The 18,395-nt window shown below is 39.2% G+C and overlaps 1 protein-coding gene across 1 annotated transcript in view; it reads right to left on the reverse strand.

Annotated features, from left to right (window-relative positions):
* Window positions 1-585: 585 nt before the first annotated feature.
* The window catches only part of LOC106929060 (protein kinase (cAMP-dependent, catalytic) inhibitor beta), a 31,211-nt gene continuing 13,401 nt past the window's right edge, over window positions 586-18,395 (reverse strand). The window contains exons 2-3 of the mRNA XM_015005727.2: window positions 3,764-3,915; window positions 586-2,714 (exon numbers count right to left, since the gene is read on the reverse strand). Of these exons, the coding sequence (XP_014861213.1) occupies window positions 2,632-2,714; window positions 3,764-3,905 (225 nt within the window). The 5' untranslated portion in view covers window positions 3,906-3,915 and the 3' untranslated portion in view covers window positions 586-2,631. The remainder of the gene's footprint in view (window positions 2,715-3,763; window positions 3,916-18,395) is intronic.

The raw sequence follows: 18,395 nt of genomic DNA on the forward strand, positions 1-18,395 counted from the left end.
CTGTATCCTATATCCATTTAATGTATTGTTTTTATTTTGGATATTTTAAATATCTTCCAGTTCAGTGTTATCTCTTTACAAAATTAAAGTTTGTCTTTGAGAGGAAAAACTTGCATTATAATTCCATTAATCAATGAAATTATTATTTAAAACACGTTGTTGAAATGGGCCATGCAAATACATTTAACTCAATTATTAATATTGTAAATGGCCTCAAAACAACAATATTCTCATTTATCAATTACTGGGAGAATTCAGTGTCGAGTAAACTTTATCATGACAGATCTATATTCAAGACATATTACTGTAAAACACGGCCCTTGCTGCCCACATGAGCCTTTACAATGTCATGACTGTCATGAGACAACAAGAGTCAGAGGCTTATTCAAATTCGTTGAAAGACTGACTGCTACTGGAGTTCCTACCTGCCCACATCACCATCCACAACGACTCTCTGAAGACACTTGGATGACAGGAGTTAATTCCCCTTTGGGATAAATATAGAATTTTGAAATCTGGATCAGTAAAAGCAAAGAAAGAAAAAAAAAATCCCACCAGAGAAATGATATTACACACACAAAGGAATACATAAATCCTGTGGGTTTATTATGGCAATTTTCACCACCAGATAGAATCAACATTATGGATTCAGTCCAGCTAAGTCAGACATATGCACCACTAAACAACATACACGTCTGGTTCCTTGAGACGGTTCCAGTGAAAACCATCTCAGTGAAACTCAGCATCTGAATGGGAGCGCAGGGCTTACCTTGTTGCATTAGTGAGATAACGTCCACTCAGACACACACACCCCAATAGACACAATTACACAATAGAGTTTCTTTGTGGGTATGGTCTGGTAAGCACACACGCAGTGACGTATGACGTTTTTACACTACAGTACGGTTTATATACAGTAGCCTAGCTGCTAGCTGACGAGGCGGGACTCCGTGTCTGTTTGTGGCGCTCAGTCCCGCGGCCAATTCACAGCTCGCGCTCATTGTGTTGATAACGAACAGACTTTCCTCTGGTTGGAGAGGCAGACGGCCAGCGCTCTCCCTGCGGGGAAAACACATTGTTTGCAGCGGGCATATGCCGGAGTTGGGATGAAGAAACAGCTAACACAGAATAGGTCCACACGTCCCACAGTAGTAAACATGGACCGCCAATTAAATCTGAGGAAATATCAGTAGCCCAAAGTCATTAGATAACAGTACTTTACAGCGAAGTTGCCACTAGGCACAAACTTTTATACATTTGTAAAATTCAGCAGCCTTCGTCAGAATTCTGAAGAAATTTGAAATAACTATTATATTAGCAGTGCTATAAAAGAGTTTGGGGCATCAGTGGCAGTAGAACACCATTCTCTAGAGGAATGTCTCAAGATGTGGAACCACGGTGGATTTTCCCCCCCAAAGCACTCACACCTCATTGCATGGTCAGCTTGTTTCTGACTTGAAACAGTCTAACAGGTAGAAACTGTACAATTGCAGCCCAGCTTCAGGTCTGAATACATACAGCAGATTATCCCTATTTAGGGTGCATTCACACCAGAAATGTTCAGTCCTCTTTAATCCAACTCCAGTTCGGTTGGGGATGAGTGAATGTGTAACCAAACTAAAAAGTGAACTCTGGTCTGCCTATAAAACCCTTGGTCTGGGTTCGGTTGAAGCGAATTCTGGTGCAAGCACCAAGCGGATCAGAGACTGGAAGTGGACTACAGCGCAGGGAATTTTGGGTAAATACAACTAAAAGAAACGCATGAGTGTAGCTCTAACAGGAGAAACGGTTTGTGGTCTTTTACAAAGACAGAAGAGAAATTCCACAACTGCTAGAATCTGATGCCATTCCATTTATGTTTACATTTCCTGAAGAAGGAAGCTGCACTCAGAGGGTTTTGTGTCATTTCCTTCAGTTGCTCTTGGTGCAGCGCCCCCGCAGGCGAGGAAAGGAACAAGTGTTTCAAAGTATTTGGTTGGCTTTACACAGTGCTGTGTGAAAGAGAAGTACAACAGCTACAAATGAAACAAATGTTGCAGTCGAACTGAGTCTACAGGACTATTAGGTGTGAAAATACCCTAAACGTTACAGCATATCTGTGTGAAACAACCAAAACAGTTCCTTATTTCACTCTGGTTAGTTACCATCAGGTTGTACTCAAATGGGTGAAAAAGGTTCAAATCTGTCAAACTCCAAATCCTGTGAAAACTGGAAAAACACACAGCATGACAAAAACCAAAATCAGTAAATCAGGAGAAATTACAGCAACGAGTTCCTTAGTTTTAAATAAATCATACAAAAATAGTCCTGTACAGTGTGCAATCTTTTACTGTCCCTTTGATTCTCCAGGTTGTGTTCTCAGCGGTTTGTACGAGTCACCTTTGAACAGATAAACACCAGCCGAGTGTCATCTGAACCTTTTCAGATAGTGCGAAGTGTTAACCAGCACAAAGCTCCAGGTGTCGGTCCTCTCGGGAGTCCCTCTGTCTCCCTCCCCCCCTGTGGTTCTGCTGCTGCGCAACACAGGCAAACTCTCCGCGGATCGTTGCTCGTTCTTCCACAGGTCGCTCCTTGCTTCACTCCGCTCAGCTGACCTCTGCATCGTCCTCAGGGAAGTTAATGAACAAGCGTCTACGATCCGTTTTTCTCCTCCGAGCCCTCCGGTGGCGCGGGGGTCTCCTCTGCCGTGGGTGACTGAGCTCCTCCCGGGCCATCTGCGAACACAGTGAAAACTGGACTTTACCACCAAAAACACAGATACCTTACCAAAGTTTATGGTAGCTAGACAGCTGGTAGCTCTCAGGAAATCAATTTAACGGACATAATTCTCTGACTTTATTGAACTGATCAGGGTCACTAGGAACTTCTAATTAGATAGTTTCTGTTTTCCTGGGGTATAAATATGACACGAACCATTTCCCACTATGTTTAGTAACTCGCCCCTGTCCTGGAGAAGCGTCCAGGTTTATTTTGTCACCACACACAGAGAGAAGGGAGACTCAAAAACAACAGCAAAGATTGGTGTCTTGGGGTCTTTAAATCTCCATAGCAACCACCAGACACTTTCTACACACCATGCTGGAGTGCTGCCTGCTTTAGCCAGATGAGAATTAGAGATTTTCTCTAATAAGCACTCCTGGTGGCTTAAAACAGAAGATGAGTAGAAAAGGACCTCACGGACACTGTCAGGTATGGTGGTGCAGTTGTGATGCTGTGGGCCTGCTTCTCTTCCAAAGGTCTAAAGAGGCTTTTTAAGAGTACATGACATCATAGGCATTTTTATGTGGTCGTCTATTTTAATATATCAGTCGTATCACCAATAAGAAGGTATAGGTATATAAAGGTATACAGGACCTGTGCCAGTCATTAGGGTCTGCTAAGCTCAAATGCCTTGTGGTGCCGTTCCTAATAAACAATAGTTCAATGTGTTTCTCTTAATTTTGGGAAATTAAGGCTCACAAAGACAACAGATTTTAAGTGGGATGAAAATGAGGAGATAAAGTACAATGAGTGACACTCAGTGTTAGGGAGTGTGACTCTGAACTCTTTAAAATGCTGTTATAATCAGACTATTTTCCCCCAAAAGACGAGAAAAATATCTGACTTTGTGGAGGGAACTGACTCATATAATCATAGGTTTTGTTTTCCTGATTAGGATTCATTAGGAGGAGATTATTAAAACCAAACATTTTCAAAATCTGCAGAACATTTTAGAGTTTAATTGAAGAAAATAAACCAGGAAAGCAAAAGAAAGTTTTTAAACCTTCGAGAGAGAGTTCGGCCAGTTTCAGAGGCAGGTCGCCGGGGTTCACTCCTGCTGGAGATCCGAGGATGTCCGGAAGAGCATTTCTCCTCCCAGAGCGCCCTGAGGAGGCAAAGTCCAGTACAGGCTCCACCTCCGTCATCACAGGCTCACTGTATGAGAAAAAGAAACACACACTGCAATGTTACACCACAGAGCAGATTCTCATTTGGAAAGCAAGCAGCACTGATATGTTACAAAGTAAAAGCTAAATTACTAATAAATTACACTTTCTAAATGTAAAGACCAAGAACAGCCTTCAGATGAAACGATTATGAACTGTCTGCACATAAGAAATAATTAAAGTTTTTATTCTCGTTTTGCATTTCTGTTGCTCTTATTCTAAGCTTTCCACCTTCTGTAGAAACAAAAGGTGTAGACTAATAAAGTATGTTACAAACTGTGGCTACTACAGTGGCAATTATGTAATATCAAATTAATTGCCTAATACAAAGGTGAACTTTGTTTAGTCTTCTCTTGCATCTTAACAGAACAGACAGAAACCAAACTGTTTATAAATTTATGTCTAGGTAGAAGAACGTGTATTTCACATATCAAAACATCCACAATTTTCTCAGTTTTAAATTAAGATATATTTTATAGAAATGGGATAAAAAATTAACAGTGTTACAACCATTTTTGCAACAGAATGCATAGTAATAGCACCTGCAAGTGCACCTCACTACAGCATCTGATAGGCATTGCCCAGTCCCATAATATGTATCGATGTAAATTAAACAACAGTATCCACACATCTGGCAGATTTATGTTTCAAAAAATCTTTCCACTGAAACATAAAGTTTACTGAAACGAGTTTTTCTGACTCGTTCGTATTATTTTGAAGTAGGCCAGACACAGTCCCAATGTGAATGTGGTGAATTTGTGGAGGGAGTTAGAGATCAGGGTGATGGCAAGCTGGTGTTCCAGTCTCAAAGATAAATCCTCATATAATGGAAACACACATAAGGTGGTTCTGTCAATATAATATCAAAAAAGAATTTCCAGTTGATTGTTGAGAATGTTATAAATAATTTTGGACAAAACATTTTGAATAAAATGTAAATAAATTCAGATCGAAAAAAAGAACTTGTGTTGCATATTTTATCATATTTTGATACACATCTATCAAAGACAAATGTCTTGTGTCAACAAAAATCCAAAATCTGTCAGAGGTCTGAAGAATTTTGGGTTCAACTCTTTTATAGCACAAATGGCATTGTTAGCTTTGCTTAACCAATGAGTATCAGCAGCCAGAACAGTACTTCTCTATTAACAGCATAAGAACCAGCTGTGTTTAATAATTATAACATTCACTTCAGCCTGAGCTATAACAGGCTGACAGGGAGGGAAAGATTAAATAAGTCTGTCCATCACGTTCCTATAGCTATGCAATGTAAAAACAAAAAAACCTAAGGATTAATATGACTGTAAAAAGTTTATTTAAAGTACATTTTACATGATCTAGCTAGCAGAGCTCATTTCTTTCATGTCAGAGACTCTGACATGGCCCATATTCATGAGATTCAAACAGACGTATTCATGTAGAAATTTGCCCGAAAATAAATAAAATCCTAGTCTATGAGAGGTTTTAGGAATCTAGTGAAAAAGGGTTTCTCATTGAAGAGGCGGAGGATGTGTCTGTCTGGTCTCTTGGCAACCAGCAGTTGAGGAGTCGGCTCTGGGCTGCTCTGGTGACAGGCAGAATTACATCCCCTGTCTCAAACAGGCTCACACTGGAGCCCAGAGGAGCACACACAAACACAAGAATCTGCTGTTGCTAAGGCAACAATTCGGAAAAAAGGACCATTGGCAGGTAAACACATGACTCAAATCCGTTTTCTGCTATCACACTTTTCACTTCTCCCATCACTGTCTTTTGTTGCGTCGTTTGTGTTTAAATAACTACATCATTCTGTGGGAAAAACAAATTTTACTTTTAAAATAAATGAACACTATGTGAGTTTATGTATATTGACAGCCTTGAGCTCACACATTGTCACACAAGCAATCTTGAAGTCCACGAAAAACAAAAATGGTCACAGGCTGCTAGCCTAAAGCAGAGCCGAACGACTTCCTCCAGAATTTCTGTTTGCTTACGTTAAAAACTCACAAAGAACTTCCACTATAAATAAACTAATGTAAAACAATATTTAAGTGGTGAAATGTATAATAACCCGGCTGTGTTAAATTTTTGGGTGTTTGAGTTTTCTCTTACAGCCCAAAAACATGCAAACTGCCTTGTGAAAATTGTTTTTAAAGTTTTTCACAATTTGTCACGTTACCTCCACAACTGTGGCTGTCTTTGTCCAATGTTAATAGAAAACATGTCTTGTAAAATTTTGATAATTTCACTGGAGTCCAGAAGCACATGGCATTCTGGGAGGTGTAGGCAGAGGAAAGCCTCAACCCCTTATGACCAGCTAAGTTAGTTAAATTAGTTGGTGGCCTCAACTAATTCACTCGCTCTTTGGTTAGCTAGCATGTATAACGTAGAGCAACAGCTTGTTGTGTAACTTGCTCAGCAGCAGTTTCATGTTCCACAACCAGTCACATCTCTGTGCAGAGCTGACAGGTGTGCAGTTGCTGCCCTAGTGGAGAAGAAACAGTGCCAGGGTCCCAACTAGCTCAATAAACTGGCTAGCATCAATTAGGATTGTGGGAAATGAAGGAATTTGTCACAAGAAATGAAGGCATTGGTATGTCCACTGACTATTCAAAGCCAATAGAATACACACAGCAGTGTTGTGGTACTCGAAGTTGGTCTTGGTCTTAAGACCGGTCTTAAGACCATTTTTTGATGGTCTCGGTCTCGTCTCGGACTCGACCGCATTTGGTCTCGGTCTTGTCTCGGTCTCGGGGTCTGAGGACTCGGCATTTTATTTCAAGACCAGTCAAGACCGCAACTGTGAAAATATCACTAAACGTACAGCATACTGTCCAGTTTATTTGTTAACATCTTTGTTTTCAGTGGATGCAAAACGCACCGATTAAAATCCAAGCAACTAAGTGTTTCTGTTACTCCCCCTCTTCCTCCCCTCCCCACCTTTCACTCGCTCGCGGCGCTCCAGGACACGCGCAGTGGTTTCCTCTCAGCGGCAGAAAATGTTTGTCTAATCGTCAGTAATATAATAGCGCTGCATAAATAGTAAGAAATCCGATGGCCACATCTAACTCAGCAGCGCTTCGCTTTCACAGACGGTGGGGACAACGTCTAACTTTTTTCGTCACTTAGAAAAGTAGCTCAAAGAAGGTAAGCTCCGTTAACGTGATGTTATCAAAGCTAGCTGTACAGAGACACATAAGCATTGTGATGAAACATGTTATCACTCACTGCCTGAATGTGGTGGAGGTGTTGACTGACTTGTCGCGTATATGGGACAACGCTATGTCCAATATAGTGAGGTGACATTCAGAAACAGTCAATTCTTCTCCACGGCTCTTTACTTATAGATAGGACTGGAGTGTCACTCACTGAGAGCCGTTCTATCAGATAGCCATACGCTGTCATGATAGCGTACATGCATTAAGAATTAAGAAGTCCGACCGTCAGAGGAGTTGTCAGTTCACCATACGCAGCAAGTTATGATGAACATAAGTCATTAAATTGTTTTCAATGATAACTATATAGATATACATTTGTTGTCATGGTTTCAAAGTGTATTTAAAGCAGGGTCTGGCTGCAGCTGGAGTCAGCTACAACATACGCCCGTGTAAAACTCACTTAACCGCTAAGTCAGGATGCCATACAACTGTTAATAACAAAGTGTATGACGATCTACGTCATGATTCTATGTTGTTGATTAAATTAAATCTTATGGTAATGACGTGTCTGACAGATGTAGCCGGTGTTCTATCACATAGCCATACGCTGTCAGAATAGCATACATGCAGTGAGTACCATGCCAGCGCATGCGCATTAAGTCCGACCGTCAGTGTAGTTGTCAGTATACGCAACAAGTTATGACGAAAATAAGTAATTAAATTGTTTATAATATGACATAATGTGATAACTAGATGGATATACATGCGTTGTCGTAGTTTCAAAGTGTGTTTAAAGCAGGTCTGGCTGCAGCTGGATGCCATACAACTGTTAATAACCAAGTGTATGATGATCTACGTCATGATTCTATGTTGCTGATTAAATAAAATCATATGGTAATGACAGCGTATGCATATCTGAGCTAAGTGTACGACTATCTGACAACGTATGCTGATCTGACAGAACACCGTGATCTGACCTGACAGAACACCCCTTCTTTGTTCTTGTAATGCTCTGTGTACACTGCATCATTATTTTATTGTATTATGTACGTTAAAATTTAAATTAACAAATAACTAAAACACAAGAACGAAAGAGCACGCAGAGCATGCACAATGCTCTTTGATTGTTTTTGTTCAAAGTGGCAGCTGTAATGTCTGCCATGGTGTCAGACTACCTGGCTTCATGTACTGGGATAGAGAGTGAAAACAGTCACAATGAGCGCCTTCTGTTTGGTTACTTCTTGCTTGTTGCTCCTTGGTCAGTGTTCATGGTTGAGCGTTATTTACCGTCAGGGCATTGCCTCAATTGCTATGTTTAATGGTGCAGACAGTGGTGGTTTCTTATATGAGCAATATGGGCAAATGCCCAGGGCGTTATGTTTTTAGGGATGGCACGAGACCATCACACTTTTTAGCACATAAATGGAATATTTAATATTGGTAAAATGTATTAAGTATTTAATATCTAGGTGTTTTATGGTAATATGGATCTTTCAGATTATTTTGAGAAGCAATTTCGATCATATTTTACATTTTATTGTGTCATGTAGCGCGGGCCGCTGGTCTTGGTCTTGACTCGGTCTCGACTCCCCTCGGTCTTGGTCTTGACTCGGTCTCGGACCCCAAAAGTCTTGGTCTTGTCTCGGTCTCGATACACTCTGGTCTTGGTCTTGTCTTGGTCTTGGGTTAGGTGGTCTTGAACACAACACTGACACACAGTATGCCCGAGTTTATTTGTAATCTTAACTTTTAGCTCCAAAATAAATGCACGTTTGTCTCTTTCCTCATTTACTGAAATGCTGATTTATAAATTAGCTCCATTTCAATGGAAACCCAATTAATATGTGGGCCATGACAATCTCGATTACTCAACAACATGAGTTAACAGAAACATACAGAGGCCATGCCTCCTCCTTGATTACCACTCCATTCAGGTCTGGAATGAAGTGCTCTCCAGTCTCTGACTACTCATCTATTTTAGGTCCATCAGTAGTAGAGTGCTGTGGGTGTCCAGGGAATTAATGTTATTTCAAATTTCCCTATCAACTCAAGTGCTGAATCTGCTCTTTCTGCTGCATAAAAGGGTGTGAAATTGAGTTGGGTCCGTTTCTCCAGCTTTGGTGAGGCTGGCTCATCAAACTGATTACCTACTGGTGAAAAACACCAGTAGGACTCTTAAAGGTGATGTTGGCTGGTATCAAGCATTATTAAGCATCAAGTCCATGCAAAAAAAAAGCTGATACAGTGGACCCCACGTATCAGTGATTTAGATTTTGCAGATTTTTCTGTAGAGCTCAACTCCAAATTATTTGCAGATATTTTATTGAAATATTCTTCAGAAAATGCAGATTGGGAATGGTATTTGACATTCTATTGGCTATTGTTTGTAAAACAGTCATTCCAGGAGCACCATTCATTTTCCTTGGTGTTGATTGGCTGTACTCCCTAAGATTGAAGGTAAGGACGACTGCACCCGGTAGCTTCTGTGACAGTTTCCACTGTCTTTATTAATGCATAAGAAGGCATATTTGGTGTTTGAATTACTAAGGCTGTTAAAAGTGACTTAGAAGGAGTCCAAAACATTTATGAACTATAGCTGTTCACTGGCAGCTCTCGTTCCTCCCCCTTGCAATTCCTTGGGTCTGCTGTGCTGCCCAATATCTGCAATATGACAGACTTTCTTGGTACAGTTCAACTTTAAGACTGTAAAAATGCAGCTATGGCAGACGGGTCAATTGTTTATCCTGCTGTAAACTGTTGCCATAGAAACTGAACAACAGTACCATCTTAGCAGCCTCAGGCCTGTTATATTTAGCAGCATACGCCTTGGGAAAACCACTGCCGGTCTTGCTCTAATGAGAACATCTGGTAACTTTCATTAAGCTGGAGGATTAAGCATTAAACAGGCACTGACCTATCATGTGAACAGGTTTATTTTAGATTGTAATCCAACAACAGGTTAGAGGGGATTATCTTGTCAAATAAATTGACCCATATACTACAAAGTCCTTCCTATCCCAGTGACACGACCAGACTGCAGGTATGTTACGCAACAATATAGTGCACTGAAAGCTTCCTATTGCTGGAGTTTAAGTGTTTCTTACAAAAGATAAACTGTTTTAATGTGAACAGATATTCTGTAACATTTGCATTACTTAATTGTATAGAAATAGACAAAAGTAGCAATAGTCATGATTACAATCAAGATTTAGACCCGACCACCATCCCCGGGGGCTTCACTTTATTGGAAATGTGGTAATCTGGCAATGAAAGCCACAATACTGAGAGGCCTTTGGTTGTGTTAGTGGCCGCTACTCAAGATTCCTATAGTAGCGGCCATTTTAAAATAGCCACTACAGTTTACATTTCAAAATTACATTGTAGAAACTTAATCTTCTATATCATTCAACCATTTTCATAATATGCTGGATAGATTAGTACCAGACTTTTACCTGGTTGGGTTTTATTACCTGTATGTTACATAAATCATAAAAAAAACACAATGCTGAATGAAGTTGGATAAGCTATGGTGGCAAAAGGCCTTTTCTCTTTAATGGCAGTTGGATAAACTTTTAAATTTAAAAATCTACCAATGAAAATTTTGAACCAGATCATCAACTTTGTTCAAACTCCTTAAGCTTTAACTTCATGCTTAGATAAAAATTTCCTTAGTTGGTGATCAACCCTAACCCAAAACAAAGACAAAAAAAATCACATGAATAGAACTTTACCCTGAAAAAGGGGGGAAAACTCTAAAAAAGTTTATGTTTTCAAACTTTTTTATCCATACTTTGAATATTATATTATCACCTTCCATACACATCCAGACTTTATAAGGACTGTGCAGGAACCCTGAATGTGACTCAGGTTTAGATGGAGAATTTTTATCCAAACAAAAGGTTTGAGGTTGAAGGTTCCAGCAGTGTAACTGGGATTGAGGCCAACCACAATGATTAGTAAAACAGAGCAAATCTTTTGCATACTCTCCCAAACCCATTCAATGTTAGAAGTACTGCTTCAAAAACCAGCGATACCGAATGAGCCTAGTGCTCTCAACTTGCAGCAGACGCTTTGCTGTATCTCTCAAGACCCAGATCAGGCAAACTTTTCTCTGTTTACACTTTTACTGACAGAGAATCAAAGATTTTAACTTCACCCACAGGACACCGAAAAGAAAACAGCAACTTCAAAAAGAAAGATGCTTAGAGCTGTATATCTTCTGCATTCAGCACCCAACCCTAACATCTTGTCACGTTTGCTGTCTGGAGATCTGAGGAACAGCAAACTTCATCCAGATTTCCAGCATGAGCACATCTCCCCTAACAAAGAGGACGGAACGGGACTGATAAAACAGAATACAATACAATAAAGACATCTTACTTCACTGATGTTGTCTTAGATGAAGGAGGTTTAGGATATTTTTTGTCCTCTTATTCACAAATACTATATTAGTTAACCTGAAAAGATGTAAGAAGGAAATAAAAGGTCTAATCTTTATGCCTGTTGTTGGGGTGCAGTCTAAGAATTTGTCTGCACTCCCAGTTGGATGAATATCAGTAACTGTGAGGCCAGTTCAATCAAAATCACATACAATTGTACATAGAATGAAACAATTATAAGCTGTGTGAACATTTTTCTATTAATCTATTGAGTCTGAGTTTTCCATGAGAAAATGACAGTGTTTGTGTGAAAGGCTGACCACTAACAATATATATTTTTCCATCAATCTAGCATTTTATATAATTTTTTTTCTGCAAACAGCCACAAAGACTCAAAACGCATTAAAGTACAAAATGGTCTATGTTTAGACCCAATTTCAGACGTTAATATTTTTAATTATGAAAACAACTCTATCATGTCCTTAAAATTGTTGAAAAATACAATCGCACCAGCTGAATTATTTTCAAGTAATATACATTTCAATATATAATGTCAGGGCTGTGAGACTCTTGCATGACCGGTGTCAGAAGTTGGTCCACATTGTAAGTCGGGCTTGTTTAAAGTGAGAGTTAGACTCCACTCCAATGTTGCCCTTAGTCACCGATTGTGTCCATAACCTTTATGGACATAAATTCTAGGCACAGCCAAAGTGTTGAGGGGATCCATTTTGGTGGCCTCAGGATTGTGTCTCTACTCTTTGCTGATAATGTGGTTCTGTTGGCTTCATCAGATTGTGATCTACAACTTTCACTGGAGCGGTTCACAGCTCAGTGTGAACTGATGAGGATCAGTGTCTTCAAATCCAAGGACATCATCTTGAGCTGGAAAAGGGTAGAGCACCTTCTCCAGGTCAGGGAAGACGATCTACCTCAAGTGCAGGAATTTAAGTATCTCGAGTTCTTGTTCATGAATGAAGGCAACATGGAGCGGTAGATCAATAGGTAGATTGGAGCAGTGTCTGCAGTGAAGCAAGAGCTGTACTGTTCTGTCGCGGTGGAGAGAGAGTAGAGTCAAAACACGAAGCTCTTGATTTAACAGTGGATCTACGTTTCTACCCTCAGCTGTGGTCATTAGCTTTGAGTAATCCATGAAGAACAAGATCATGGATGAGTTTACTCTAGAGCCCTACATATTATATAATACTGATGACATGTTATTATATCACACTCCAAGTTACTGCTCTCAATGATGAGACTGTATATGTGTCTAATCCCAAGTTACTGTGGTCAGTATTTGATTGGGGCATTACTAGTTATCACTGGTTGATAAAGAAAAAAAACAGATTTGTATCTGGGTTGATCAATCATCTGTGATCAGTACCAAAACCAAAAGCAGAAGCTAACACATGTGGGTGCTTCTTAACGGGCTTTGGTGGATTTAACTAGCTGTGAATCAGATGCATGCAGCAGGACCCTGGAAAATGTCATCTCCATTATACAATCAGTCATCATGTCAGAATAAATTACATGTTTTCTTCAGTTTCATCTCCTCGAGTGATTGCAGAAGAAACAGTGCTGTGTTTAAGAATAAACCAAGACAAAGGGCTGCAAAATCCATGTTCCAAATCAGTTAGCATAGCAGTAATTTGTTTTTTTACAGCCACTAAATTAATTATGACTATATTGGAATTTATTCAGGATTTTGAAAATATTACCATTGTACATGAGTTTAACAGACTCGTAAATTATGCTAATGAACATCCTATATTACAATAGTTATTCACATCCAGCTTTCTTAGGGCTAAAAACCCCCATCATCTAACATGTTGTATTGTTATCATCTTCAGCTTACAGTCTGACTCTTTTGAACGGCTCTTTACCCTGAACAATAGGACTGGACTCTCAGTTAGTGAGTCGTTTGTTTTTATGACTTTGCTTGCTTATGATGCTCTGCACACACGTCAACAGCTATTGTTTCTTTGATTCAATTTAACATTAAATCTATATAATCAGCGAATAAATACATTACATAAAAGGGTTTATATTTTATGACAGTCAAACCAGCTCCTCTGGGGTTTTCCTCTTTTATGCACAATTTCCTCTTGAGCTTTTGTACTCATTTTTTCCTTTCATGCCTCCAAGATCGTTTTTATTTTTAAGCATTTATAAGAATGTGCCCATCCCCTTTTTTTACTTCTGATACCAATACCTGGAGATTAGTATTGTCCAATACCGATCCAATACAGAAAAGCAGCTGAAATGATTTAAAACAGATCTTTTTTTTAAAACAGACATAAATGTACAGAATCACAAATTTACCTGATAACTCTGCAGCAGCACATTTAAATACACCAGTAGCTTCACAAGCTTGGTCAAACATGTAAAAACAACACAACGTTAATTTGTTCAGTCAGTGCAATCAGGAGTAAAACAGTCAATATAAAACAAATAAAAAAGCATGACGTTACTCAGAGCACAAAGCGTAGAATTAGTTTGAGTAGATCTGCCCTTATGGCTCGAGAACATTGTCACCCATATGCAGACTAGAATTCAATCTCAGGACCAATATAGATATTAATATTGGATTGGTACATGTCTAGTTATGGGGCACGGTTGCAAATCATGAAAGTGTTCCCAAATACTCAGACAGATTGCCTCTATTCTGTGGACTGCAAACTGTCTGAGGATGGCTGAGATTGTGGAGCGTACTGATTGCCAATATTTCTCTTGACAAAGTCCTTCATTTCCCACAATCCAAATGGATATTAGCTAGTTTGAGGAGCTCGTTAGGCACCCAGCCCTGTTTCTTCTAAACCAGGGCAGCCACTGCTCACCTGTTAGTTTTGGACAGAGCAGCGTGTTCTTGTGACTAATTGTGCTGATTCGGTGTTGCATGCAAAACAGTTCGCATCGATTGCTGTTTCCTGCACCACGTAAAGATTTACCTTTCTTTGGACTTGTCTGGTGGATGTCCATTTTGGGTGTGCATTGAGCCCCCTTCGAGAACCTGCAGACGTCCGTGGAGTGAAGGACACCCCAATATGTTGGGGGCTGCATGGAACTGCTATTCTTGTTCCACAACAACTTGTTGCTAGGTAACCAAAGAGTGAGTGAGTCAGTTGATGCCACCAACATTTTTTAGCTGGGCTGAGAGAGGCTGATATTGATCAGCGATAGATATCGCGATAGATATCATTGTTGTTTTATAACCCAGCCATAGTTACTACATTAATTTTCACAGCTGTGCCAAATATGTGGTGCATACTACATCTCTCAATGGCAAAAGCTATGGAACACAGAATTCCATGTTTTAAAGCTCTGCTGCAAAAAGGTAGGGGTACAACTCCTTTCAGGGATCTTTATATCCCCAAAAAACACAAGGCAGATAATATTGTGACAGGATAATAAGAATGTTTGTTGACAAGTCTAAACAGTAAACATATTAATAAAAATAATTTAAAAACTTTTAAATGATAGTATAAGTGATGTACAGTGTGGTGAGTAATGTTAATTTTCAGCATGAACATAACAGGAAGTGCTTTTATTGTGATAGGCTGAAAGTGAATTTGTACTGAAACAGCTATCTTAGCAGTGGGAGGATGTCAGAAGTATAGCTTACACTGAAATGACCTGGTATAATACAGTTGAAAAGACATCTGCATGATCACGATCATCAGCATTATAATATTGTTATAAATCATTACCAATAATTGTTCTAATTTACTGGTCTAGTAATTCAAGCTTTCACAGGAAAATATGCAGCTATCAGACTGCAGTCTGCGCCTCTCAGACCAGCTTGCTTTCACTCCACATTACAGGAGATGAAGTTTTTATTTAAGACTCAAGTCAAGTCTCCAGTCTTAAGAGCAGAATTATTTTATTTTTTTAATCTGTTACTTAACTCATTCTAGAAACTAAACATGGGTACATAATGGTGTGATGTAATAATAAGGCATATTGTTTGAACTTTTATTTTTTAAATTCAAGATGATATCTTGTACATCAATATCAATCTCAAACTATCACAACAAGAAACAGTTTCTGCGTTTCTGTTTGTGAGGTGAAGCTTTGAATGTGGAGCTCAAAGCAATGTCCAGCCATGAAATGGTTCAGATCCCAGCATACAAATATGGTTATAAATGAATAACAGACTAAAATTATCATCATTATTAGTGTAGCTGTCATTATTTCTATTACTCCATAGCGTTTGATTATTATTGCATGAGATATAAATGGTGAATATGTGAATGGTGTAAAAGAGCAACATGAATCATAACTTGCATGGGAAGCAGAATAAAGTAATTATATGATTAGTTAGGGGCAGAACATCGTTAGTTATACTTCAGCTCACCCCTTGAATATGTGTAAAAACTTAAAATGTATTTGTGTATGTATGTGTTTTTTTATTTTCCATATTTCTGTACAATACTGTTCAAATTTTTACATATTCAAAAAGAACTAACTAACTAACTAAATAAATAAATAAGTTATCTGATTGGTTACATGTTGTGTTTTGCAACGCTTCAATCTAAAATACTTTATTTTTCAGGGAAAGTGAAATGTTGCTGTAACTCATCAATTCAAGATTCTTCAAAGAGTTACAGTAGATGATGATGGCTGTGGGCAGGAAAGATCTCCTGTAGCAGTCTGTATTGCTGCAGCTTTGAAAGAGACTCTGACTGCAGATGATAGTCTATTTTTTATTTTCAAATTAATGTTCATTTACTAAGCTGAAGGAGGGTAAGAAAAATTGATTTTATAATGTATAACCACTTTGATATTTTGACGTGCCTCAGTCTCTTCTTGAATTTGAAATCCTAACTGGTCTTTGGTTCTGCTAATTAACTGCTGCTGTGAGAAACCAGGAGCAATGTTAGCTATCAGTTCCAGGAATCAAACAGCCCAGCTCAGCCTGCCGCCCGAGGCTGACCTCTCTTCTGCTGCTCATCAATCTAACACCCACGGAGTGATAGTTCCAGACCACTGAGGCTACAGTTCCCTGCAACGCTCAAATTAGACTAGCTCAGTTTTTTGCTGCATTTAAGGAGTCGCTTAACACTACAGCACACATATTCTCCTACGAATCAAAAACTTTGTCTGGTAACAGTTACTCATTTCTGACCAAAACAGTGACTGCTGGCGATGCCTTGTCTCCGTGTTGCTGAAGACAACCATGAGGGCGGCTAACGGCCCTCCTGTAGTCGGGGCGTTAGCCGCTAAGACAGAGGGGCTGGAAGACTGGCAGCTCACTCGACAGGGAACTGCACAAGAAATGTTTACACAGGCGTGAGAAGTTTCGGATGAATAAATAATGCCCTGGATTAGGTGCTTCACTATTTTTAGTCCCTCTTAGCCAGTGATCACTCCCCATCCTTCTCCCCACTTTTTTCACTGTTATCCTAAAGCTCAACATGCTCTTGCTGCCATGGAAACGGCACCGTTGGTACAAAGACAGTTAAATAGTGGAGGAGGGGAGCCAACATTGGAAGAAGACTATTTTCTGTGGCATTTATATTGTTATTTCCTCAGCTTGCAGTGGAAGTCTTTCTTACACAGTCATTTTATGTCCGGGGAGAAAGAGGTCGGCAGGAAAACATAGGAGCAACACAGACAAACCTGATCAATTCGAGGAATTATGTCATGGTTATTTAAATCAGTTCAAAACATAACTGATGTAGGATTGATGATAAAAAGGCATGTAATGTATGCAGTGGACAAGTGAGAAATATAAGAAAAAAAGAAGACCGTAGGGTCTTGCATATGTATGGGAAGGTGAAGTTCAACTACGACATTAGTGACTAGTTAAAAAGGAAACGTAAAAATCTTTTTTTCTCTCTCTAGAGTGTGATGGAGGAACAGAGAGGCGAGTCTGATAATGAGAGGGAGAGATCACAGCCTTTTCTCCTCCTTTAATGTTTCAGAAGCCAGACTAACATCCACACCTCCTAGATTCTTTGGCTTTTGGGGGACAAATGCTTTCAGAGAGACATTTCAAGGTCTGCCGCCTCAAGATTGGTTCCAGACAACATAATCACCGCTATTATACGGCTCAACAGGAAAAGACGTTTGCAGGAGCTCAGTATTAACTAGACAAGAATGATTTGGGACAACTCAACAGTAGATACACAAGGCATCTTCTTACAATACTGTACCTCAGTTTCAAAAGCAAAAGTTGTAATTAAAACAAATTGACATCCTCTACAGAGAACGCAAGTCGGTAACAGTTACTAAGGAAGTTGGCTGTTAATAAGCTTCTCAATGGGAAGTTGAGTGGAAGAAGAAAGTGTGGTAGAAATGGGAACCCGACCATGTATTCCATGCATGTGCTGCATAGTACATACATATACTTCTGAGTAGATTGACGGTTTTGTGCTGAGAAAGTTGGGGTTTATCTCGGTATTCTGTAAGAATACAATGTGGATATCCCAGCATAAGTTTATAAAATATTTTTGTACTCAAGAATTGGAATGTAGTAACTGTTGACAAATATATTCCAACCACTGGAATATATTTGTCAACAATATATTCCAGTAGTTGGAATGTATTTCTAAAATTCTTTTAGGCAGAATATTACTGCCTAAAATTCTAATATCGTACAGCCGTAACAAAACTTTTATTTTCTTTTTATGAAAAACTGAATGTTGGATTTTTATAGTTTTGAGTCAAAATCATCCAAATAAACATGAGAGACACAATTAATTAAATAGGAAGAGAGGAAGAGCAGGGCATTCTGGGTAATTACAACCAAAACGAAAGTGTGGTCTTTTACCAAAGACAAAATAGAAATCCAACAACCGCTAAAATCTGATGCCAATCCATTTGTTTACATTTTATAAAGAAAGAAATTGCTCTTTTTGTGTTGTTTTCTTTTGTGGTTTTTGGTGCAGCGCCCCCCCTAGGGCAGGAGGTGAACAGGTTTTTCAAAGGGTTTGGTTGCTTTGACACAGTGCGGT

The sequence above is a fragment of the Poecilia mexicana genome, unplaced genomic scaffold, assembly GCF_051168715.1.
Source record: "Poecilia mexicana isolate PSO_F unplaced genomic scaffold, ASM5116871v1 scaffold_11, whole genome shotgun sequence".
Classification (NCBI taxonomy): Eukaryota; Metazoa; Chordata; class Actinopteri; order Cyprinodontiformes; family Poeciliidae; genus Poecilia; species Poecilia mexicana.